Source organism: Bubalus bubalis, chromosome 20 (assembly GCF_019923935.1).
Source record: "Bubalus bubalis isolate 160015118507 breed Murrah chromosome 20, NDDB_SH_1, whole genome shotgun sequence".
Classification (NCBI taxonomy): domain Eukaryota; kingdom Metazoa; phylum Chordata; class Mammalia; order Artiodactyla; family Bovidae; genus Bubalus; species Bubalus bubalis.
The window spans coordinates 48,396,488-48,420,508 of record NC_059176.1 but is presented as its reverse complement, the minus strand read 5'-3'; the positions used below and the strand labels follow the sequence as shown (position 1 = coordinate 48,420,508).

General features: G+C 48.5%; 2 protein-coding genes across 7 annotated transcripts in view; one reads left to right on the top strand and one right to left on the bottom strand.

Annotated features, from left to right (window-relative positions):
- The first annotated feature begins 296 nt into the window (after window positions 1-296).
- Window positions 297-22,841, top strand: VPS33B (VPS33B late endosome and lysosome associated). 6 transcript variants are annotated; one of them, XM_044933208.1, is made up of 23 exons: window positions 298-783; window positions 3,081-3,161; window positions 3,528-3,589; window positions 5,363-5,412; window positions 5,593-5,660; window positions 11,049-11,094; window positions 12,146-12,240; window positions 12,535-12,639; window positions 12,989-13,085; window positions 13,312-13,389; window positions 14,046-14,119; window positions 14,410-14,496; window positions 14,668-14,758; window positions 15,172-15,246; window positions 15,478-15,542; window positions 15,649-15,703; window positions 18,000-18,046; window positions 18,643-18,775; window positions 19,403-19,476; window positions 20,052-20,153; window positions 20,306-20,381; window positions 20,497-20,613; window positions 22,640-22,837. In XM_044933208.1, the coding sequence occupies exons 1-23, from the start codon at window positions 688-690 to the stop codon at window positions 22,780-22,782; spliced, it is 1,917 nt and encodes a 638-aa protein (XP_044789143.1). In that variant the 5' UTR covers window positions 298-687; the 3' UTR covers window positions 22,783-22,837. The 6 variants fall into 6 exon arrangements, with proteins under 6 accessions (XP_044789144.1, XP_044789143.1, XP_044789147.1 ...); XM_006058241.3 differs by lacking the exon at window positions 22,640-22,837 and adding an exon at window positions 20,908-21,267 and having other exon boundaries at window positions 303-783; XM_044933210.1 differs by lacking the exon at window positions 298-783 and adding an exon at window positions 2,229-2,417 and having other exon boundaries at window positions 22,640-22,836.
- An 890-nt stretch (window positions 22,842-23,731) lies between these two features.
- The window catches only part of RCCD1 (RCC1 domain containing 1), a 37,672-nt gene continuing 37,382 nt past the window's right edge, over window positions 23,732-24,021 (bottom strand). Inside the window, exon 8 of the mRNA XM_044933216.1 lies at window positions 23,732-23,864. Coding sequence (XP_044789151.1) covers window positions 23,802-23,864 — 63 coding nt within the window. The 3' untranslated portion in view covers window positions 23,732-23,801. The remainder of the gene's footprint in view (window positions 23,865-24,021) is intronic.

Sequence of the window (24,021 nt, the reverse complement as noted above, 5' to 3'; positions counted from 1 at the left end):
AAGCGGGAGAGCTCAGAGCTCGCCGCTAACTATGTGGAGTAGATGTGATCGACAACCAAGATCCCCGGTGATCAGTGCCCTACGGATTCCGAGTTGGTTTCGCCCATTTCACCAAGTTCTGAAAATGGAGCAAGTGCCCAACGCTTCCTTGCGTGAGCTAGGAGAATTGGGTGTTCCCTTCAAAGTTAGTTTAAGGTAAAATCCTTTTTTCACTGGAACACTCGCCTCTGGTCCGGGAGGAAACTGGAACGCTGATGCGTTGCCGCGCGTTTTCAAATGTCCCTTCCAGGACGCCGTCCTTTTCCGGGTACCCTGAGCGGTGCTCGAGAGTACGGGACTTCCGGGAGGTCTAGGAAGCCGCCCCTCTCTTTGGTATCTCTGCAGGTGTAGATCCGCATCCTGCGGACGGGCGGAGTGGACCGGGAGGGGCGGGGCGGGATACCGTGGCTGCAGGCCTGAAGCAGGGTCCCTTTGGCTGCAGCTGTCTGGCTGAGAGGTGGCCGGCCATTCATTCCTCCAGTGTGGCTGACGAGCGGGGGCCCCTTGGGGGGCTTCTTCGGGTTCTGTGCCCTTACCTGAAGGAGAGCCATCCTGCGCTTACCCGGGCCGCTGCCGGCCTCCTCGGAGCGGAGGAGGAGGCGTCCACCTTGTTCAACCCTGCGGCTTTTCCACCCTGCGACCGCCGCCATGGCTTTTCCCCATCGACCGGACGCCCCAGAGCTGCCTGACTTCTCCATGCTCAAGAGGCTGGCTCGAGACCAGCTCATCTACCTGCTGGAGCAGGTCAGTGCCCTCCACGTCGGGGGCCTTTACTGCATCAGCAGTTTAGCACTCTCTGGATGCCTAGTTCTTTCTTACTGAGTTCCCTTGATCTTGCCTTGGTCCTTGGAGCTTCTGTGGCAGGTCCAAAATGAAGCACTCAGGGAGAAAAATCAGAGAGCAGTTAAGAGCTTCTTGAGACGACCTGGCCAGAGTTATTGGAAATCTTTTTTTTTTTTTTTAAATACGGGCAAGGGAGACACCACTAATGTCAGGCATCACTGGAGATGGAAATATGGTTAAAACAACTTTGTCCTTAGGGATCTTACTTCCTGATCTATTCATAGGCATTACTGGGAGCCTATGAAGCACAAATTAGCACAAATAGGGTATCCTGGGGTAAATGAGTGACAGCTAGGGTTCATGAAACAGTCATTTCTAGCTGGAGTAATCTAGGAGTTTTGAGGACTGGAGTGTGAAGATAAGCATACTTTCCTTGGAGATGGGAGAGGGTATTCCAGGCAGATGTACTGGTGGGAGCAAAGTTGAGGAACCAGGAAAGGACAAGGCATGTAATACATGAAAGAGAGGGATGAAAAATTAGTGCTCTTGCCTGGAAAATCCCATGGATGGAGGGGCCTGGTGGGCTGCAGTCCATGGGGTCGCTAAGAGTCCACGACTGAGCGACTTCACTTTCACTTTTCACTTTCATGCATTGGAGAAGGAAATGGCAACCTACTCCATTGTTCTTGCCTGGAGAATCCCCGGGACAGAGGAACCTGGCGGGCTGCCGTCTATGGGGTCGCACAGAGGCGGACACGACTGAAGTGACTTAGCAGCAGCAGCAGCAGCAGGCATTAGGTAGCTACTGAAGGTTTATCCCCGATTCCTGTGAATGTTTCAGCCTTGTTTCCCACCATTCCCCAACATCCAGGATGTCTCAGCCTTGGTGACACTGACATTTTGGGCTGGTTAATTCTTTGTTGTGGGACTGTCCTGTGCAGTGTAGGATATTTAGCAGCATCCACCAGATGTCGGTAACACACCCTTGCCCAAGATGAGACAACCTAAATGTCTCCAGACTTTGCCAGATATCCCCTGAAGGGCAAAATCAGTCCTGGTTGAGGACCACTGCCTACATGCATCTTAGCCATCAGGCAAACTGAACTGCTGTTCTGCCCTTACCATTCAGCCTTTGGCTTTCCCTGGCCTTGGCTTAATTGCCATCTCGATCTGTCACTGCCCACAGCCTACCCATTTGTCAAAATCGTGTTGAGAGGAAGCTTTCAACGACTTCACCCTCTCTTCTGCTCAGTGTGACCTGTCCTTCCTCTGGACAGATGAGAGAGCAGCGTCGGGAATGGTGAAGCAGGAAGTGGGTGGGAGGGTGAGGACTGTCATGGGTTAAGTTTTCTGCCTTGAACATTGGTTCTTTTTGTAATTAGAAGTAAAATGCCATTTGAAGAGATATTTGGCAGTTAGTTGTGGGGTTGCAGGATACACGGTGCAGTTTTGTTTTGTTTGGCTTCGTTCAGCAGATCAATTGGTTTATCAGGAGGTATGGAGGAGGAGGCAGTGGAGCAGAGGAGCAGTGATGTAGAACAGGATCACAGGCCGGCAGGAGAGTTGCATGACAAGGATGTGACCTTAGAAAGAAGGTGAGGGACTTCCCAGGCAGTCCAGTGGTTAAGACTCCAAGCTTCAGTGCAGGGGGCATGGATTGGATCCCTGAGCAGGGAACTAGGATCCCACATGCTGCATGGCCATAAAAAAAGATGAAATATCTTTCCACTGGAACCAATAATGAATAGAAGACAAAAATAGGTGAATATGTAGAGAAATGTCAACTGTGGATATAGACAATAAATAAGATGCTGGGTTAGGTGAGGTCTAGTGCCTTTCCAAGGAACTCAAGGAACTCAGAGACTTTTTTTTTTAATAATTTTCTTTATTGACTTACGGCTGTGCGGGGTCTTCGTTGCTGCTCCTGGGCTTTCTCTAGTTGTGGCGAGCAGGGGCTACTCCTCGTTGCAGTGCATGGGCTTCTCATCACGGTGACATTTTTGTTGCAGATCGTGGGCTCTAAGGCACGCAGGCTTCAGTAGTTGTGGCACACGGGCTTAGTTGTTCCATGGCATGTGGGATCTTCCTGGACCAGGGTTCAAACCCATGTACCCTGCGTTGGCAGGTGGATTCCTGTCCACTGTGCCACCAGGGAAGTCCCCAGCTCAGAGACTTCTATTAAATGGATGACTGAATGAACTCTCGACTGAGGGGCTTGTATGACCTGAGAGTGATCCAACATGCTGTGTCTCCTTCAGCTTCCCGGAAAGAAAGACTTGTTCATTGAGGCAGATCTCATGAGCCCTTTGGATCGAATCGCCAATGTCTCCATTCTAAAGGTACCTTGCCCCATTCCCAGATGGATCAGGCCCCTCTTTCCTCATTAAGCAGTTTTTCTTTTGATGAATGGTACAAATTACTGAGAAGTAATTACTACCCTTCTAGGGTAAATATAGGAGGATAGTGGAGTTGAGTGGACTGAGGGGGATTGATCCTCTTTGTATTGTTTTTGAATTATTTAAATGTTGATTTTTCTACTGACAGTTTGAGGAAGGTTCAGTGGAATGGTTGTTAGGGAGGCATTTTGACTCCTAGAGTTAGTTTAAGTAGGAGGAAGCCCTTTCAGAAGACCCCAGTCTTTGTATCAGGCTTCAGGTTCCCAATCACACTTAACGTCCGTTGTTTTGTTTGATTCTTGTCTGTAGCAACACGAGGTAGACAAGCTGTACAAAGTGGAGAACAAACCAGCCCTCAGCTCCAGTGAACAGTGAGTGTCCAGGAGCCTCGGTCCCTGCACATTTGCCTTTGATCAGTCCTTGGCTGAGATCTAGCCCCATGATATTTGTGATATCAAAGCATTCACTTCCTTGCATGTTTACAATTTCATCCCGAGGTTATGATTTATCCTCCTAATTGGTCTCCTTGTCTGCAGTTTCTCCCTCCCTTGTCCTCTTCTCTCTCTAACCCAATCTACCAGCCCTAACCACATTGATTGAAAGAAAATGAAAAAGTCGCTCAGTCGTGTCTGACTCTTTGTGACCCCATGGACTATACAGTCCATGGAATTCTCCAGGCCAGAATACTGGAGTGGGTAGCCTTTCCCTTTTCCAGGGGGTCTTCCCAACCCAGGGATTGAACCCAGGTCTCCTGCATTGCAGGTGAATTCTTTACCAGCTGAGCCACAAGGGAAGCCCAAGAATACTGGAGTGGGTCGCCTATCCCTTCTCCAGTGGATCTTCCCAACCCAGGAGTTGAACCAGGGTCTCCTGCATTGCAGGTGGATTATTTACCAACTGAGCTATCAGGGAAGCACTCCCCCACCACATTGATTAATCTTTCACAAATAATTTCCTTGTGATCTCCTCCAGAACCTTCAGACCTTCCCTTACTTACCCACTACAGTTTGCATTGCTCATCATAGATTCCAAAGCTGCCTCCCAGAAGGCCTTGCGTCCTCTTTCCAGCCTGGCCTCTTGCACATACTCTCTTACCTGATGCACTTTCATGTGTTTCCCTGCTCTACACACAAACCTCCATGCTTCTGGCCACTCCACCCACTCTGCCTGACCTTCTCTCCTCTCCTCACTGTTCTTGTGACAGACACCCAGCCTTCAGAGCCCAGCCCCACTCCTCCACGAAGCCATCCCAGGGTGGCCACTCCGGGGTGATTGTCTCCTCCCCTGTATTTGCATGGAGCTCAGTGTTTGTCCTGTTCACCTGGCACTCAGTCACATGCTGCCTGTTGTCTGGCGTTTGTTTTTATTTTCAGTATTTCTCAACTTAAGTCATGTACACCCTCCCTTAGAGGAACAAACCCTCCTAGATACATGGAGAATACATCCACGAACCCCAGTTTGAAAAACATGTCATATACTTCCTTGTATTATTTTTGAATACTTGATGGTTAATACACTTCATGCATACGTGTATCTTATTTTGCCCAATAAACTGTAAATTATTTGAGAGCAGAAACTTCTGGGTCCACCATAAGGCCAGTAAGTACCCCCAGCTCATCACAATATACCTGCTTTATGTTTTTTAATTTACTTTTAATTGGAGGATAATTGCTTTACAATGTTGTTTTGGTTTCTGCCATGCAACAGTGTGAATCAGCCACAAGTATACATATGTCCCCTCCGTCCTGAACCTCCCTCCTGTCCCCCACCCCACCCCACCCCTCTAGGTTATCAGAGATCACCGGACTGAGCTCCCTGTGTTATACAGCGGCTTCCCACTAGCTATCTCTTTTACATGTGGTAGTGGATATGTGTCGATGCTCCTCTCAGTTTTTCCCACCCTCTACGTCCCCTGCGGGGCCGCAAGTCTGTTCTCCACATCTGCATCTCTATTCCTGCCCTGTAAATGGGTTCTTCTGTACCTACACCTGCTTTACTGAGGGGAGTCTTCTGTGGTGAGTCAGCCGAGAACGCTGGCTTGGCTTTGGCCGGGTGAGAGCTGTAGCACATGGTGGGAGAGTTGCCATGACTATCACCAACTTCATGATTTTTCTTCACTAGGATTTCCCCCCTCTCTCCCATAGGCTGTGCTTCCTGGTCAGACCTCGCATCAAGAATATGCGGTACATTGCCAGTGAGTGTGTCAGAGCTTCACTGTCACTAAGACCCGGGGAGGGCGGGAACGTCTGAGGGCACAGCCATAAGAAAAGAATTGTTCGGGTTGGCGATGCCCCTCATCGAGGCTCGTCGGTTCCTTGCTTCTAGTCTAACATAAGGCCCATGGCTTTCTGGGCTGCATCCCTTCTGTCTGTAGGTCTTGTCAATGCTGACAAAATGGCTGGCCGAACTCGGAAATACAAAGTGATCTTCAGTCCTCAGAAGGTGAGTTTGGACCCATGTGGGAGTGAGATAAGGTAGAAGAGCATGGGGGACTGGGATGGCGTAAGGGGCCAGCAGCTGTGTCTCTCTCTAAGCGAACAAAATACCTGCCACTGTCTTTTCATTAATGTAACAGAGAGTATCCTATCAAATTACCCCAATACAGATTGTACAGTGGTGAGAGGTGGCCTCTATATGTGAGTGTGTGTATGCTTGGTTGTGTCTGACTCTTGGTGACCCCATGGACTGACTGTAGCCCTCCAGGCTCCTCTGACCATGGCATTCTCCAAGCAAGAATACTGGAGTGGGTTGCCATGCCTTCTTCCAGGGGATCTTCCCAACCCAGGGATCGAACTTGAATCTCCTATGTCTTTTGCATTTCAGGTGGATCCTTTTACCACTGTGCCACCTAGGAAATTATCCTGTTTAGGAATATAAATATACGAAGTATAACATTATGACTAGGGCAAGAATAGTATTGAGTAAAGTAACCAATCAGAATTACAAGATACTTTTTAATGTTATTTAAAGGAGCTATAGCAGTTAATTTCTAGTTTTTGGAGTCTTACAGAACCCTTTTTTTCCATTTATACTTCCAAGGACAGATTTGTTTAAATAGGGAACAGAACAAGTTGGTAACAGTTTCAAATAATGCTGCAAGCCTTCATAACACACAGAAAAACAAAACTGAGATTTTAATGAATTTTTGTCTTTCTAACACCCTATCTAATCAAATTCTTTGACCTGATTTTCCATCACAGGACGGTCTCTTTAGTGGCTGTAGGGAAGAGGAGATCTCTCTTTCTTCCTGAGCTCCCTCTGTTAATTATGAAGATTGGCAGTTTTCCAAGTGGGCAAAGGAATCCCATTAGTTAGAATTAAAAATAGGCCTATAAGACTTCAGTTTTTATTTATTTTTTTTGGCAGTAAAATAATTAGATATTTGATTTACAAAAGTAAAAATAAGATTTGAGTTTTGTGAATCAATCAGTTTGATCTTTAAAAGGAAAAATATGGGAAATAATAATAATAGTTACGTATAAAAGATGTCAATTTACATAGCATACAAAAGTAGGCAGAATAATTTTATACAATAAACAGTCATAGGAGATACTAACAAAGTACTGGATAATATGCCACTTAGTAAACAAAAATAACCTACACAAAGGTTAAAAATTGACATAAACCACCAACATAAAAATTATGAAAGCTAAACCAAATAGGAAAAATATTTATAAGTATTGTTATACAGAAAACTCACATACACCCGTAAGAAAACTTTGATTCTAATAAATGAATTAGCAAGAACATTATTTTAATTACAAAAGGAATGGCTTAGAAACATTTGGAAAAGTCAGCCTCATTAATAAAACAATACTGATTAATAGATTTAACTTTTTTTGGACCTATTAATAAAGTTTTTGCCTTCACTTTGCTTTTTTTTTAATATGTCAATTATATATTTTTTTATTTTTTAATATAAATTTATTTATTTTAATTGGAGGCTAATTACTTTACAATATTGGTTTTGCCATACATTGACATGGATCTACCATGGGTGTACATGTGTTCCCCATCCTGAACCCCCCTCCCACCTCCCTCCCCATCCCATCCCTCTGGGTCATCCCAGTGCACCAGCCCCGAGCATCCTGTATCATACATAGAACTTGGACTGGCAATTCATTTCACATATGGTAGTATACATGTTTCAATGCCATTCTCCCAAATCATCCCACCCTCACCCTCTCCCACAGAGTCAAAAGACTGTTTTATACATCTGTGTCTCTTTTGCAGTCTCGCATACAGGGTTATCGTTACCATCTTTCTAAATTCCATGTATATGCGTTAGTGTACTGTATTGGTGTTTTTCTTTCTGGCTTATTCACTCTGTATGATAGGCTCCAGTTTCATCCACCTCATTAGAACTGATTCAAATGTATTCTTTTTAATGGCTGAGTAATACTCCATTGTGTATATGTATCACAGCTTTCTTATCCATTCGTCTGCTGATGGACATCTAGGTTGCTTCCATGTCCTGGCTGTTATAAACAGTGCTGCGATGAACATTGGGGTACACGTGTCTCTTTCCCTTCTGGTTGCCTCAGTGTGTATGCCCAGCAGTGGGATTGCTGGGTCGTATGGCAGTTCTGTTTCCAGTTTTTTAAGGAATCTCCACACTGTTCTCCATAGTGGCTGTACTAGTTTGCATTCCCACCAACAGTGTAAGAGGGTTCCCTTTTCTCCACACCCTCTCCAGCATTTATTGCTTGTAGACTTTTGGATCGCAGCCATTCTTACTGGCGTGAAATGGTACCTCATTGTTGTTTTGATTTGCATTTCTCTGATAATGAGTGATGTTGAGCATCTTTTCATGTGTTTGTTAGCCATCTGTATGCCTTCTTTCGAGAAATGTCTATTTAGTTCTTTGGTCCATTTTTTGATTGGGTCGTTTATTTTTCTGGAATTGAGCTGCAGGAGTTGCTTGTATATCTTTGAGAGTAATTCTTTGTCAGTTGCTTCATTAGCTTTTATTTTCTCCCATTCTGAAGGCTGTCTTTTCACCTTGCTTATAGTTTCCTTTGTTGTGCAGAAGCTTTTAATTTTAATTAGGTCCCATTTGTTTATTTTTGCTTTCATTTCTAATATTCTGGGAGGTGGGTCATAGAGGATCCTGTTGTGATTTATGTTGGAGAGTGTATTGCCTGTGTTCCCCTCTTGGAGTTTTAGAGTTTCTGGTCTTACATTTTAGATCTTTAATCCATTTTGAGTTTATTTTTGTGTATGGTGTTAGAAAGTGTTCTAGTTTCATTCTTTTACAAGTGGTTGACCAGTTTTCCCAGCACCACTTGTTAAAGAGATTGTCTTTAATCCATTGTATATTCTTGCCTCCTTTGTCAAAGATAAGGTGTCCATATGTGCGTGGATTTATCTCTGGGCTTTCTATTTTGTTTCATTGATCTATATTTCTGTCTTTGTGCCAGTACCATACTGTCTTGATGACTAAAGAATGATAATAGTAAAAGTATATCTGGGACTTTCTCTGGTGGTGTTGTGGCCAGTGTGGGGTCAGTTCATTTTCGGATAGTTCCTTGGTCCGGCTTATACCTCTCAAGATCTGTAGGCCCCTTCCTATGTAGTTGGTGCTAACTACTGGGTTTTAATCTATTGCACCTGTCACTTCCAAGGCGGTTCCCTCTGTTTTAGCTTCTTCTCGTTGCTGGTCTCTTCAGTGTCTGATTTCCACCCTGACACAAGGGGGCGGTGGTGGACACTTTCAGGCTCACTTGTTCAGTCGCGCTGTGGGGAGGGAGGAGCGCTGCAAACAAATAACACTGGTGTGTGCTGTTAGTGTCTCAGCCACACTGGGCCTGCCCCCGCTCACAGCGCGTGCACCCTCCCTGCCCACGCAGCTCAGGCTCTAGGTTGCTCCGCCGGGAACTGTCCGAGGCCGGCCCTGGGCTGCATGCACCTCCCAGGTCTAAGCCGCTCAGGTTCAGGCACTCGGGTAGCCCTCAGAGGCGCAGACTCGGTTGGGCCTGCGTTTTGTGCCCTTCTGAGGTCCCAGCAGCTCAGGTGACCAGGTGTTTGGCGAGCACGGTCACTGCAACTTATCGCCTCCCCCGTCCCTGCTGCTCAGTTTTCTGGGTTTACAACCGGCGGATCTTCTCAGGCGGATGTTGACCGTCCAGAATCCCAAGAAGTCTTGGTTAGCAATGAAACCTGCTTGCAGTTTGGTAGAGGATGCCTCTCTGGGGCCACAATTGCCCTCTTCTGGCTCTGGCTGCTCGCCTGCCTGTCTCCGGCGGGGGATGGACCAGTCCGCAGCCAGCTAGCTCTGCTCAGTCCTTTGTTCTGTGAGCGGGGCTGGCAGGTGTCTTACGTTAGGGCTTTTTGCAGGATAGCTATCCCACAGTCTGGTTTGCTATCTCAAGTTAGTTCCCTCAGATTGTCCTCGGGGCATTCAGGCCCGGTCCATACTCTAAGCAATGCAGCCGGTGCCTCCCTGCCCAACCCCCGCTCGCTAGTGGTGGATGCTGGCGTCTGCGCTGCTTCTCCGCTGGGAGTTACCGTTGGGCACGTAATCTGTGGGTTTTAAGTATTTATTTTTCCTCCCAGTTATGTTGCCTACTGAGGTTCCAAGTCTCACCACAAACTCGCCAGTGAGAGTGTTTCCTGGTGTTTGGAAACTTCTCTCTTTTTTAAGACTCCCTTCCCGGGACAGATCTCCGTCCCTACCTCTTTTGTCTCTCTTTTTATCTTTTATATTTTTTCCTACCCCCTTTCAAAGACAATGGGCTGCTTTTCTGGGTGCCTGATGTCCTCTGCCCGCATTCAGGAGTTGTTTTGTGGAATTTATTCAGCATGTTCTTTTGATGAATTTGTGGGGGAGAAAGTGGTCTCCCCGTCCTATTCCTCTGCCATCTTAGGACCGCCCCTGATTTCAGTTATTTATTTGGCTGGGCAGGGTCTTGGTTGTGGCATGCTGTGTCCTTAGATGATGCATGTGGGATCTAGATCCTTGACCAGGGATCGAACCTGGGCCCCCTGCATTGGGACCCTGACACAGACATCACTGGAATTGACCACAGAGATCTAGGGCGTCTAGATAAAAAGATGAAGGTGGGTGTGAGGAAGCAGAAGCAGTGGTAGCGGATAATTCTTCACAAACCCAGTGATGTCTGTGTCGGGCTCTTCTACCTAACATCTCTGGTGTTGGAGATGGCTGCCCATTCTTCCTTGAACCTCTGCCTTTAGAGGTGCTATTTAGAGGCGCTAGTTTCTCTGTTCCCGCCTCTGTGGATTCTTTCTTGGTCTTCTCTGGAAGGTCTTGGACTGTGTACTCTTAATTTTTGTTCCCTAGAGTCTTGTCCTTAGCTCTCTTCTCTGTGTTCTTTTGAACAAACTACCTAGTTTAAATGTAATGTATGTGCCATGAACCCCAAGGCTGTCTGTCCAGACCTCCCCCTGGTGTCTGCAGAGGTCCCATGGACATGTCCTAACCAGAGCTCCTTCCTTCCCCTCTCCGCCCCACTGTTCTTTACCTCCACCTGCTCCTCCTCCTCTGTTTCTATAGTACTGTCACGCCCTTTGCCGAGCTCTATCTGCGGCACTCACCCTTCCATGACAGCTGAATACTCTCTCCTTCGTAAAGCTTTTCCAGTCAATCAAGGAGAAAAGTGCAATTGACTTAATAAATAGATAAAATGGATGGAAAGGAAACAGTGTTAGGCCGGATGATTCCAGTGGTCCTTTCTAGATCTAAAAGTCTGGGTTGTCTTGTCTTTTTCACCGGATTCAGTAACTGTGGTCCTCATCAGTGACCACAGAGGAATCCAGAGAAATGGAAGGAACAGAGAAGGGGGTTACTAATCAGCTCCCCTTGTCTTTCAGTTTTATGCGTGCGAGATGGTGCTTGAGGAAGAGGGCGTCTATGGAGGTGAGAGGAGATGGGTGAGTGGAAAGGGGAGGATGTGTGGGAGAAGGCCCTGAGGGTTGCCCCCTGCCGTATCTCCTCCTTTTCGCTCGCTGTCTCATTCCCACTGGCCTGGCAGGAGGAGAGTGTCCTTAGAGTGGGAAGAAGGACCCCAGCTTAGACCACGAGTGGGAGAGTATGGAAGGGATCCTGGGGGGTGTAGTTGGAAATCACCCGTGCTCTCTTCCTTCCCTCCCAAGACCCCCACAAGGAAACCGTGTGCCTTCCCTCCTCTGTGTGCAACACAGACCTGGTCCCCAGTCCTTCCTGCAGGAAATCCTGCTCGGAATAAAGCCCAGAGCCCTCAGTGTGGCCTCCTGCACCTCCGTGGTCTGGCCCCTTCCTGCCCTTTAGACTCATCACGTGTGCTCCTCTCTCCTGAGTCACCACCCTCCAGCCATGGGGACTTCACACATCTGTTCCCGTTGCCTAGAATATTCCTCACCCTACAGCTTCTTTGCCCACCTGAATCATACTTGACTTCTAAGCCTAAATGTCACTTCTCCAGGGAAGTCTTTCCTATATCCCTAGTTGGGGTTAGATCCTTGAGCTGTTTGTGCTCTTAGGTTTCTGTTTCCTCTTTGGAGCCTGCAACTGGAATCCCGTTTGTCTGCTGTTCACCCTCCCACTTCACTGTAAGCTCCAGAAGTTAGGAGCGTATCCCCAGTATCTAGCCTAGTGCCTGTACGTACGCAGCATTCAGTCAGTACTGTCAGATGATGCATAGATGAATAAGTGTTTCATCGGCACTCTTGGTCGGCACTCTAATGGAAACACACCACTTACCATATTGTATTACAGGCTGTTACACACACACGTCCTCTCCTTATCAGCCTGTGAGCCCCTTCCGGGAAGAGACTGTATCTTACTCATCTCTGAGCATCCCATGCTTAATGCAGTACCTGAGGCAGTGGGGCAGGCCCTCGGGAAGTCTTGCACTACTGCGGTGGGCCTTCCGTCTTCATGTGGAGCCGCGTGCCTTTGGCAGGAAGGCTGATGCTCTCTGTACCCACAGATGTGAGCTGTGACGAATGGGCCTTCTCTCTCTTGCCTCTTGATGTGGACCTGTTGAGCATGGAACTACCAGAGTTTTTTAGGGACTACTTCCTGGTGAGTGCAGGGCACTCGGGTCTTTGCATCAATGAGTGGGGACAAACATGGGGTCCTGTGGGCTATGGATTCAACCTTCTTCCAGCTCATCTCATGTATCATGAGTGATACTGATTTGGAGGTGGAATGCTGCTGACTGATATTCACGAGGCTTCCTTTGGGGCCAATGAAAATGAACCTTCTGAAACATTGCTGAGACCCTGCCCTTCTGCTCCAGGGCTTCTAGGCCTCGCCCCTTTCCAGATGAATCTGTCAGGTTGATCTATAGCTTTGTGGCCCACGTGGTCCCTGCAGGAAGGAGATCAGCGTTGGATCAACACTCTGGCGCAAGCTTTGCACCTCCTCAGCACCCTATATGGACCCTTCCCCAACTGCTATGGAATTGGCAGGTGTGCCAAGGTGAGCAGTTCTATTGCCCAGATAGCCCATATTTCACCCATTTTCTGCCCACTGAGGATTATTCGAGGGCATCTGTGATGTGATGTATAGGCTTTTGTTGCCCCAGAAGAGGTCCCCAGAGCAGAGAACTCATGTGGCTAACAGAACTGCAGGACACCCCTGGGTAGCATTCCTAAATATTTGGGGGCAGTGAGATTCTTTCACTGCTGTGGGGAAGGATGGGGAAGGATGGGAACAGATGTTCTTTGGAGTCAAGGAGAAGGATTGCACAGAACGGGTTGGGTTCTATAAGTGTGGGGCTGCAGAAGGGACCTGGACTCAAGACTGAGGACGTGTTGGGCCCTAGCAGATGTCGTATGAACTGTGGAAGAGACTGGAAGAGGAGGAGGATGGTGAAACCAAGGGCCGAAGGCCAGAAATTGGACATATCTTTCTCCTGGACAGAGGTGAGCTGTGCTCAGCGCTCCTCTCTTCATGGACCCGAGAAGACATGGGAATATCGGGAATATAGCAGACACGGTGGCACAGTTGGAATCCTCCAGCGGGGGCTGTGAATGCCAGCATTGACCTGGGGGAGGCGGGGCGTGGGCACTTGGGCCCCACGGACACTGAGCTAACTGGGTGGTGGGCTGAGTCGAGGAAGACCCTCACGGTCGGGGATCTCGATTTCAGACATGGACTTTGTGACGGCACTGTGCTCCCAGGTGGTTTACGAGGGCCTGGTGGATGACACCTTCCGCATAAAGTGTGGTAAGTGGCATCTCGGCGAGACAGGGGTGTGCTCGACTCCTTGGGCCTCCCCGGGGGAGGACTCAGAGTGAAATGCTGGCTTCCAAATGGTTTGTTGTGGTTTTGTTGCAAAGTCCGACTCCTTTATGACCGCGTGGATTGTAGCCCACCAGACTTCTCTGTCTATGGGATTTTCCAAGCAAGAATTCTGGAGTGGGTTGCCATTTCCTCTTCTAGGGAATCCTCCTGGATCAGGGATCGAACCCGCATCTCCTGCACCGGCAGGTGGATTCTTTACCGCTGAGCCACCACTGTGTGCTCAGTCATGTCCGACTCTTGGCGACCCCATGGGCTGTAGCCTGCCAGGCTCCTCTGTCCCTGGAATTTTCCAGGCAAGGATGCTGGAGTGGGTAGCCATTTCCTACTCCATGGGCCACCAGGGAAGCCCCCAAATAGTTTGGGGGACCTTTAACTCTTTTTTTTTTTTTGTCTTGCTTGTGGGATCTTAGTTGCCTGACCAGAGATCGAACCCAGGCCCCTGGCAGTGGACCTAACCAGAGCCCTAACTACTGGACTGCCAGGGAAGTCCTGGGGACACCTTTCATGGCAGTTCAGGAAAGGGTGGGGAAGGAAGGCTTCCTTGGAGATCCTCAGAGCTGTCCCCTCTGCTCTCAAAGGGAGTGTTGACTTTGGCCCGGAAGTCACGTCCTCTGACAAGAGCCTGAAGGTGCTGCTCAATGCCGAGGACAAGGTGAGCACGCAGGTGCCTGCAGACAATTTCCCAGGCCGCTGCCACCACAAGGCTGCGGGCCCCGGTGCTGGGAGTGGAGGCCAAGTCCCCGGAGGGAGGGCCACCCCGCCAGCTGAGAGGGCACCCCAGGGCACACAGCAGGGATCTGACACGTCCTCATCGAAACCGGCTCAGCTTTCTCTGCTAGAACCGCTGAGCGCGCGGCCTGTGCTGTCGCTGCGCCGAGGAGGCAGGAAGACGGGAGGTCCGAGTCTGTGCAGTCATCTCTTCCTGTCGCATTCCCCTCACAGGTGTTTAATGAGATCCGGAACGAGCACTTCTCCAATGTCTTCGGCTTCCTGAGCCAGAAGGCCCGGAACCTGCAGGCCCAGTATGATGTAAGGCTCCCACCTGGGGCCTCTGTCTGTTCCCTCGGTGGCTCCCCAGTCTGCTGCTGCTGACGCCCCTGATGCTACTGTGGGGCGGGGGTTGTGGGGGGACCTGCGGGTGGGTAGTGGTCACTCCTGTGTGAGGGCAGAAGGCCTGACCTCTCCAGCACGTCCCCACAGCGCCGGAGAGGCATGGACATCAAGCAGATGAAGAACTTTGTGTCCCAGGAGCTCAAGGGGCTGAAACAGGAGCACCGCCTGCTGAGCCTCCGTATGTTTCAGCTTGAGGCCAGGGTGAGGGGAGGGCTGCAGAGGAGCTCTGCCTCTGGGAGGAGATCCCATTCATGTATCAAATAGTGCTTTTAAAAAAAAAAAAAATTATTTTAATAATATCAGTGTTTCTGGTTGCTTTTTAAAAAAATTATTTATTTATTTGGCTGTACTGGGCCTTATTGCGGCATGTGGCATCTAGTTCCCTGACCAAGGGTTGAACCTGGGCTCCCCTGCGTTGGGAGTGTTAGCCACTGGTCCACCAAGGAAGTCCCGAATATTGCTCTTATTTGCTCCGAAATGGGAAGAAGTGCTCCTGCATTTTGCCTGAAGAACTTTTTATTCTCCTGGACAGTAGAGAGACTTCCTTCCAGATACAGGAATGTGTCAGCTCCCCTTTTGTCCCATCTGCAGATATCGGGGCCTGTGAATCCATCATGAAGAAGAAAACCAAGCAGGACTTCCAGGAGCTCATCAAGACTGAGCATGGTGACTTGGCTACCTCTCCTGCTTCTGCTTCCTGGACTCCCAGCCCCAGCCCACCCTGAAAAGATGCTCTTTGGCATTGTCCAATGCTGGTTCCTGCTAGAAGTTCTGGGGGCCCCTTAACCCACCCCAAAAAGGATGGAGAAAGAGATGGGGAGACAGACGCCCATTAGCATAGATGGCAACAAGCTGAGCCACTCCCCCAGTAACAGGCTCTCCTCTGATTCCTTGCAGCACTGCTGGAGGGGTTCAACATCCGGGAGAGCACCAGCTACATTGAAGAGCACATAGACCGACAGGTGAGGCGGGGCGGCGCGGAGCGGGGAGCGCTGGGGCCCAAGCAGAGGAAGAAGAGAGAACGTGTGTTACGAAACTTGAATTCCCCCTGACTTTCTTCCTGTGCAGGTGTCGCCCATAGAAAGCCTCCGTCTTATGTGCCTTTTGTCCATCACGGAGAATGGTGAGTCCCAGGGACCAGAGGTTGAAAAGCTGTACCTTAGGGACAGAAAAAGTCATTTTGAAAGAAAGAGAAATGTCCTAGCAGACAACATTCCCCTGTAATCTCATGGATTCTATCCCCTATAATAAAGCAGGTTTTTGTTTGGGGTGAAACATCCCCAGGTCATTAAGGTGATTTATCGTTCCAGCCCTAAGGAGGTCTGCATCTAGTCCTCTTCTCTGCAATAAGGCCTGTCCCATCATAGGACTGTCAAGGGCAGAGCTGAGCAACATGTCTCTCATTATTCCATCTGGCCTCCTACCCTTAACACGATTTCATAATCAAGATATAGTTCAGGAAAAACCAATTTCATAAGCATTTTAGAAGCTCGGATTCTGCAGCTTTTCATGGCAACTTGTTCTGAGTTTTGAAGTCTTCCAGTTTACAGATATTTTTTAAACTTGTTTGTTTTTGGCTACACTGGGTCTTTGTTGCCGCAGGGCTCTCTTGTTGTGGCACACGGGCTTACTTGCTCCACAGCGTGTGCCCCCTGCATTGGCAGGTATGTTCCTAACCACTGGACCACCAGGAAAGTCTCAGCAAATATTCTTTAAGGTTGCTTTTTACCCAAAGAAGTCATTTGCTTATTCTAAATCCCCTTTATTGTAGTTGGAAGCCCATTTCCTCTTACATCTAAAAGTTCCCTGTTGCACTTTGGGAACCCATGTGGACACTTCTCCCATTCCTCACTTGCTGTTAAGCAATTCCTGGGAGGACTGGCCCCTAGCCAGGGAAACACATACAGGAAGGCCCTTCTCCCTGTGCTTGCATTCCCCTCCCCCACCCCCATGGATGAAATTGGCATTTGTCAGTATCCCTTCTCCAGGGCTCTTTCTTGGAACCCTCAGATCCAGGCTTTATCTTTCAAAAAGCAGGCTTCAGTTAAGGAGTCAATTTAGAATTGACTACACAGGATGCAAAGTTAATATCAAGTCCAGCTCCTTCCTTCTCATTCAGTTCAGTTCGGTTGCTCAGTCATGTCCGACTCTTTGTGACCCCATGAATCACAGCACGGCAGGCCTCCCTGTCCATCACCAACTCCTAGAGTTCACACAAACTCATGTCCATAGAGTCGGTGATGCCATCCAGCCATCTCATCCTCTGTCATCCCCTTCTCCTCCTGCCCCCAATCCCTCCCAGCATCAGGGTCTTTTCCAGTGAGTCAGCTCTTCTCATGAGGTGGCCAAAGTATTGGAGTTTCAGCTTCAGCATCAGTCCTTCCAATGAACACCCAGGACTGATCTCCTTTAGGATGGACTGGTTGGATCTCCTTGCAGTCCAAGGGACTCAAGAGTCTTCTCCAACACCACAGTTCAACAGCATCAATTCTTCGGTGCTCAGCTTTCTTCACAGTCCAACTCTCACATCCATACATGACCACTGGAAAAACCGTAGCCTTGACTATATGGACTTTTGTTGGCAAAGTAATGTCTCTGCTTTTGAATATGCTATCTAGGTTGGTCATAACTTTCCTTCCAAGGAGTAAGCATCTTTTAATTTCATGGCTGCAATCACTACCTGCAGTGATTTTGGAGCCTAAAAAAATTAAGTCTGACACTGTTTCCACTGTTTTCCCCATCTATTTCCCATGAAGTGATGGGACTGGATGCCATGATCTTAGTTTTCTGACTGTTGAGCTTTAAGCCAACTTTTTCACTCTCCTCTTTCACTTTCATCAAGAGGCTTTGTAGTTCCTCTTCACTTTTTGCCATAAGGGTGGTGTCATCTGCATATCTGAGGTTATTGATATTTCTCCCGGCAATCTTGATTCCAGCTTGTGTTTCTTCCAGCCCCGTGTTTCTCATGATGTACTCTTAAACAAGCAGGGTGACAATAGACAGCCTTGACGTACTCCTTTTCCTACTTGGAACCAGTCTGTTGTTCCATGTCCAGTTCTAACTGTTGCTTCCTGACCTGCATACAGATTTCTCAAGAGGCAGGTCAGGTGGTCTGGTATTCCCATCTCTTTCAGAATTTTCCACAGTTTATTGTGATCCACACAGTCAAAGGCTTTGGCATAGTCAATAAAGCAGAAATAGATGTTTTTCTGGAACTCTCTTGCTTTTCCCATGATCCAGCGGATGTTGGCAATTTGATCTCTGGTTCCTCTGCCTTTTCTAAAACCAGCTTGAACATCCTTCTCATTAGGGTTTGTGTTTTTTTTCTGCGGGGAGGAGGGTTTGTTGATTGGTGGGTTTGGCTGTACACATTAGGACACCTCAACTGGCTCCTGAACCTTTACCTTTCTTACCCTCAGGTTTGATCCCCAAGGATTACCGATCCCTGAAAACCCAGTACCTGCAGGTAAGGCCAGAAGAATGTATTCTTGAGGGGATTTGGTGGACATTTTTGAAAGAGTTGAAGAAGAAATAGCCCCTTTCCGGTCCTGGTTACCCTTCTGTTCCCATGCGGCCTCCCTCCCAGCACAGACACCCTTCCCACTGCCCTCATTTCACTCTGCTCCCCGCTTTATGTGGCTAGTGCAGGAGGGAATTTGAACAGTTCAGCTGTTGGAACCAGTGGTGAGTTCTTGGCCTTGGACTCTCACTTCAGCTCCTTATGAGGCATCTATACAGCTTTCCTTCCAGGTTCTTTTGAAGTCCTGCCTCCTCTGTGAAGCCTTCCCCACCTCCTCCCATCCATAATTTTCTGTGTTCTTTAATTGTTTCATGCTGCTTTTATTGTCTGTTTGGTATTTGGTTATTTCTGATGTAACTTCCCCAGCACAGCACTGTAAAGCAGTTATCCCCCAATTGAAAAAAAAAATTCTTCCCCACAAACAAGTGTGGGCTTCTCAGGACACAGAACACATAATCCTCCTCTCCCCCACCTCCGTATCACCTCACAGGGCTAGGCCCTTGGTGGATGCTTGGTAGAGAGCTGAATTGCATTTTGTTCAGAGCTATGGCCCTGAGCACCTGCTGACCTTCTCCAACCTGCGGCGAGCTGGGCTCCTAACAGAGCAGGCCCCGGGAGACACCCTCACGGCCGTGGAGAGTAAAGTGAGCAAGCTGGTGACGGACAAGGCCGCAGGTGAGCCGGGAGCGCAGGTAGCCCTTTCTGCCCCACCTGGCCCTTGGTGCCTCTTCTCTCAACAGGCGGAGCATGCTTGCCAAGGAGAGAATGAGCTGAGGGAGGAGAAGGCAATTCCTTACTGTCACTGCCCTTACCGCCACTCCTCCTGCTTTCCCGTTAGAACAGCTTCCAGTTAGTGAACACTGATGTGCTAAGCCTTTTAGATACACTTTCTCATGTAATCCTCCCAAACCTTCTCCATGGTAAGTTGTATTATCTCCATTTTACACATGTGGAAACCGAGGCAGAGGGAGGGAGGTTAAGTGACTTGTTCAGGGCCCCTCAGTCAGTCAGGTTTGACTCCAAAGGCCACACCCTTAACCAGTAAACTGTAGCTCACCCTGTAGATTGCATTTAGTAGAGGGTTGGTGCCCTATAGAAGGAGGAAGACTGTGGGTGGGGAGAGAAAGGTCGTGAATGTCTTGATGGGTTTCAGGGAACTGTAGGTGATCTGCTTTAAGGAGGGTCTTCAGGTGTGATAGGTCCTGCTCTTTGAGGAGAGGCGGTCCTGTCACTTCCTGAATGGTATCACCCATCGTTAATCCATAAACCTTAGATAAAACCCAGCACAGATTTCTTTCCCAGGAAAGATTACTGATGCCTTCAGTTCCCTGGCCAAGAGAAGCAATTTCCGAGCCATCAGTAAGAAGCTGAATTTGGTATGTGGATCAGGAGTGGATAGGGGAGGAAGTGGGTTCAGTCCTTTGTGGAGTACTTTGAGCCCACAAAACCCTTTCTGTTACTTTGTTTTTATAAAGACCCTTTTGTTTGGGAACTTCCCTGGTGGTTCAGTGGTTCAGACTCCATGCTTAAAAACTAAAAATTAAAGGAAAAAGATTCTTTTGTTTGGTAGCATTATAGCATGAGTTTAATTTAATAATGAGACAAGACACAAAGGTTCATTCATTTAGTAAACATGTAACACATACCTATGAGTATCAGAGAATGTGCCAAGTGCCGCTTCAGTGACAGGCGTGTCCCATGTCGCTGCTGGAGGGTCACAAAGGGGCACTCTTGCCAGGGCACACTGACCCTCATTCAGCAGAACTGGCAGGTAGTGAACAGCTTCCATCTTTGATTATGGAGTCTTTCCCCGCCCCCCCAAGGCTATTGCTGCTTCTCCCTTTAGTTGAAGTAAGAACTGCTCTTAGGGGTACACCACTTTTCTCTGACTCGGTAAAGGACTGGAAGGCCGAGTTGCCACTTGCCTCCTGTGTTCCCCTTTACCCTCCAGATCCCACGCGTGGATGGCGAGTATGACCTGAAAGTGCCGCGTGACATGGCGTACGTGTTCAGCGGTGCGTACGTGCCCCTCAGCTGCCGAATCATCGAGCAGGTGAGAACGTGGGCCCCTCCCATTCACATTTCATGCTCTCTGCTTTCTCTTAGTCCCTGGCCTGGCCCAGCTTGTTACTACACGAGCAGCTAGCAAGAAACGTGATAGTCTGGCTGCTGCTGGACTTGAAACTAGCGCTTGTGCCTTCCCAGGTGTTGGAGCGGCGGGGCTGGCAGGGCCTGGACGAAGTGGTGCGGCTGCTCAACTGCAGTGAGCTGGCCTTCACAGGTGCATGGCCTTCCTTGCCCAGTGGGGGCGGGTGAGACAAGGGGAGGGCGCGAGGCACCACCCAGTACGAGCCTGCATGGCCAGTGAAGAGCCGAGTCTGGTCCGGTCTTTGCAGACATGACCAAGGACGACAAGGCCTCCAGCGAGTCCCTGCGCCTCATCTTGGTCGTGTTCTTGGGTGGCTGCACATTCTCTGAGATCTCAGCCCTCCGGTTCCTAGGCAGAGAGAAAGGTGAGAACAGGCCTCCATGGGATCTGGGGGGCCAAGGGCAGAGACCTCAGAAAGGCTTCTTTACAGGCCTCTGGGTACCACCTGCTGCCATCTTGCTGGGGGCCGAACAGTAGGGATCCCGGTTCCACCCAGCATGGCAAGCTGCTGGGCCCGAGAGCGTGGTGCTGGTGCACCTGTGACTACAGACTGGTGCTCTGACCCAGTCCGGCTGTGGAACTGGAGGGGCCCCACATGGCTGGTGTCGGGGGCTCAAATCTGCCCTCGGTCACGTTTGGTGGCGCTTTCACTCCTTAGGGTACAGGTTCATTTTTCTGACGACAGCAGTCACCAACAGTGCCCGCCTCATGGAGGCCATGAGCGAGGTGAAAGCCTGAAGTTTTCCCTGCCAGTGTTGATGTCTTTCCTGGACGTGTTCCTCAGTGGGATGCAGGAGTCTGACTCGCAGCTGCTAAGATGTCTACCAACCACCCTCCTAAGAGCTGGGGGGCAGGGAACTCACTTGGGATCTAGAGAACCTGAGGAGAGTGTTCACCTCCTGCCCCCAGGATGTTTTTTTTTTGTTGTTCATGAAGTACAGCCCCTGCTAATAAGATAAGGAGGATCTTTTTCTAAATCCTCTTTGAGTATCACTGTAAATAAAGCCTCTATTCTCAACGTATTATGTTTAGTTCTGGACAGGCACTTCCACAATTTATCGGGGGGAGGTAGAGGGGACTTTATATAGCAGCTTCATGTGCTCCGCGGCTGGGACTGGGTAGTTTCTCTGGGCCTGTTCTGTTTCTTCCTTGAAACTTGCCCTGTAATTCACTTTCCTCAATCATAAAACAGGGATTAGATGATCAGTAAGCACCTTTCCAATTCTAAAATTGTGACTCATTGTATTTTCGGAAAAATGAGTTTGCTATTGTTTCAACATAAGGAGGCACTTGAATTTTAAGCCTTTGGTTTCTTATTGCAGAAGGAAAGATTGTGTCCCCCGTTAGAGCAGTTTTAGGCACTGTGCTCCTCTAAAGGCCACTAGTGCCCCTGTAAGTGCTAATTCTAAGGGCCTCTCTTTCCCTTCACCCTTTGAAAATGGTGAACTCTAACCACCATCTATTAGTGGTTGTCTTCTAACTTGATTTCACTGTTAATCCGCTTTTCCTTCTTGTAAGGTTTCCATGACAGTTTTGTCCTCCTGCGTCTCCTAGGCTGTATTTCCATCTCCTTTGTTTCCTCTGTCTGTGGATCCTCCTTTGTTGCCATCTCCTTCTCTGTCTTTTGTTGTTATCCGCTTGCCCATCCCAAGCTTTTGTCTCACTGCTGAACTTCACTCTGTTATTTCCAACATGACCATTCCATGGGCAGTTGAAATTCAGCACATCTAAAATAAACTCTCAAGCTGAGCTTCATGTCTCCACGTGGGGCCCCTAAACCTGCCCCTCTTCCTCTGTTTCCCTAATTGACATTCTCATCATCTGCCTTAGTTTTGTTCATGCAGGAAATTATATCCTTGACCTTAGATTTTTTTTTTTCTTTTTATCCACCACATTCAGCTGGTCCCCCTACCCATTATTTCTAAATGCTTCTAGTTCATTTCTCTTCACCATCCCCATGGCAGATGTACTTGTTTTGGCCCGGGCTTTTTGTAAAACTGTCCCTTCCATTTACTTCACCTCCAGTCTGTTCCCTAATCCACAGTGCTGCCACTTCTTAAAAGTGCCCTGAATTATCTTCCAACGGTTCTATGACTTTGTTAGCTTCAGAACTAGTGTAAAGCACACGATAGCAAAATGGTCTTATCTCTGGAAACTTACAACCCTGGCCACCTGTCTGAAGATCACAAGTTTTTGATGCTTTCTGGAAAACTCTCAACTTGATCAACAAAGAGAGCAAGAGTGGTGCCTGTAGGCCACATAGTGGTGTGAATGTTTGGCACACAGCTAACAAGTTAAAGGACTTTGAAAACAACAGTGAAGTTCTTCTGAAAGTGAAAAAAAACAGTTATGAAGGTTAAGCAAACAAGCATACTTTACTTTTCTTTCAGGGAAAAGGCAAATGAGAATTCACAGACACCACTGTTGGCCAATAAACGTGGGGGAAATGTGCAATTTCCGTTATTATCAAGCAAGCAACTATTCTTATCAAGCAAAGCAATGTCACAAGGACAGCAGTACTCCATGCTGCTGAGGGTAAGGAAGGTATTCTTCCAGCGAGGATGCCTTGGTGGTGAGGGCAAATTAATAAATACAACCTGTCTGGAAAGGGAGCATAAAGTAATTACACTTCTGGGAACTAACCCTAAGAATGCAAGATGCCAAGATTGAGGTATGAAAACATTTATTTGTACAAATGACACCTAAATATGCATCAACTGTAAAAGAGTTGAATTATGAATCTACACGACCATATATTACACAACCATGAAAAAGTGATATGTAAGCATTAAGTGCTTCCCTGGTGGCTCAGATGGTAAAGAATCCGCCTTCAGTGCAGGAGAACTGGGTTCGATCCCTGAGCTGGGAAGATCCCCTGGAGGAGGGCATGGAAACCCACTCCAGTATTCTTGCCTGGAGAATCCCTACAGACAGAGGAGCCTAGCAGGCTACATTCCATGTGGTAGCAAAGAGTCGGACACACTCAAGTGAGCAGAGCACACAGCTGCAAGCAACTTTGTCGAGTTTTGAGTCTTTAATTTTTCACAGGACAAGTATATAAACCCATGTAGTTTTAAAGAAAACCACGATCCAGGTAATCTCATTTATATACCAATCGTTACCTGGGAAATCACAAACCTTTTAGAGATACTTCCTTCTGTAGAACGGTGGTGTTTACCTAGCAGGATGGTTGGGCTTCCCAGGTGGTTCAGTGGTAACGGATCCGCCTGCCAATGCTGGAGAGGCAGGTTGGATCCCATGTACAGAGAAGCCTGGCAGGCCACAGTCCATTGGGGTCGCAGAGTCGTACACTACTTAGAGACTGCTGCTGCTGCTAAGTCGCTTCAGTCATGTCCGACTCTTTGCGACCCCATAGACGGCAGCCCACCAGGCTCCCCCGTCCCTGGGATTCTCTAGGTAAGAACACTGGAGTGGGTTGCCATTTCTTTCTCCAATGAACAACAACAAAAGCAGGATGGTTGAGAAGATTAAATGAGATCACTAGAAAAGCACAGTCCGGAGAGCAAGGTCCAAGGTCCCTCCCTCTCCCCTTTAGGTCCTGCTTTCCTCCATCTGGGGAAACGGCCACCAAAGCTCGATCTTCAGGACTGCTGCCTGAAAGAGCAAGGGAAACATTATTAAGGCGCCAGGCTTTTCCGTGACTCCTGCTCTCGTCACCTCGCCGGCCGAGGGCGGCAAGGCGTTTTAAACGCACCAAGCCAAGGAGACCAGGAGACTCGGCGGTCTCTAGGCGGAGACGCGCACTTTGAAA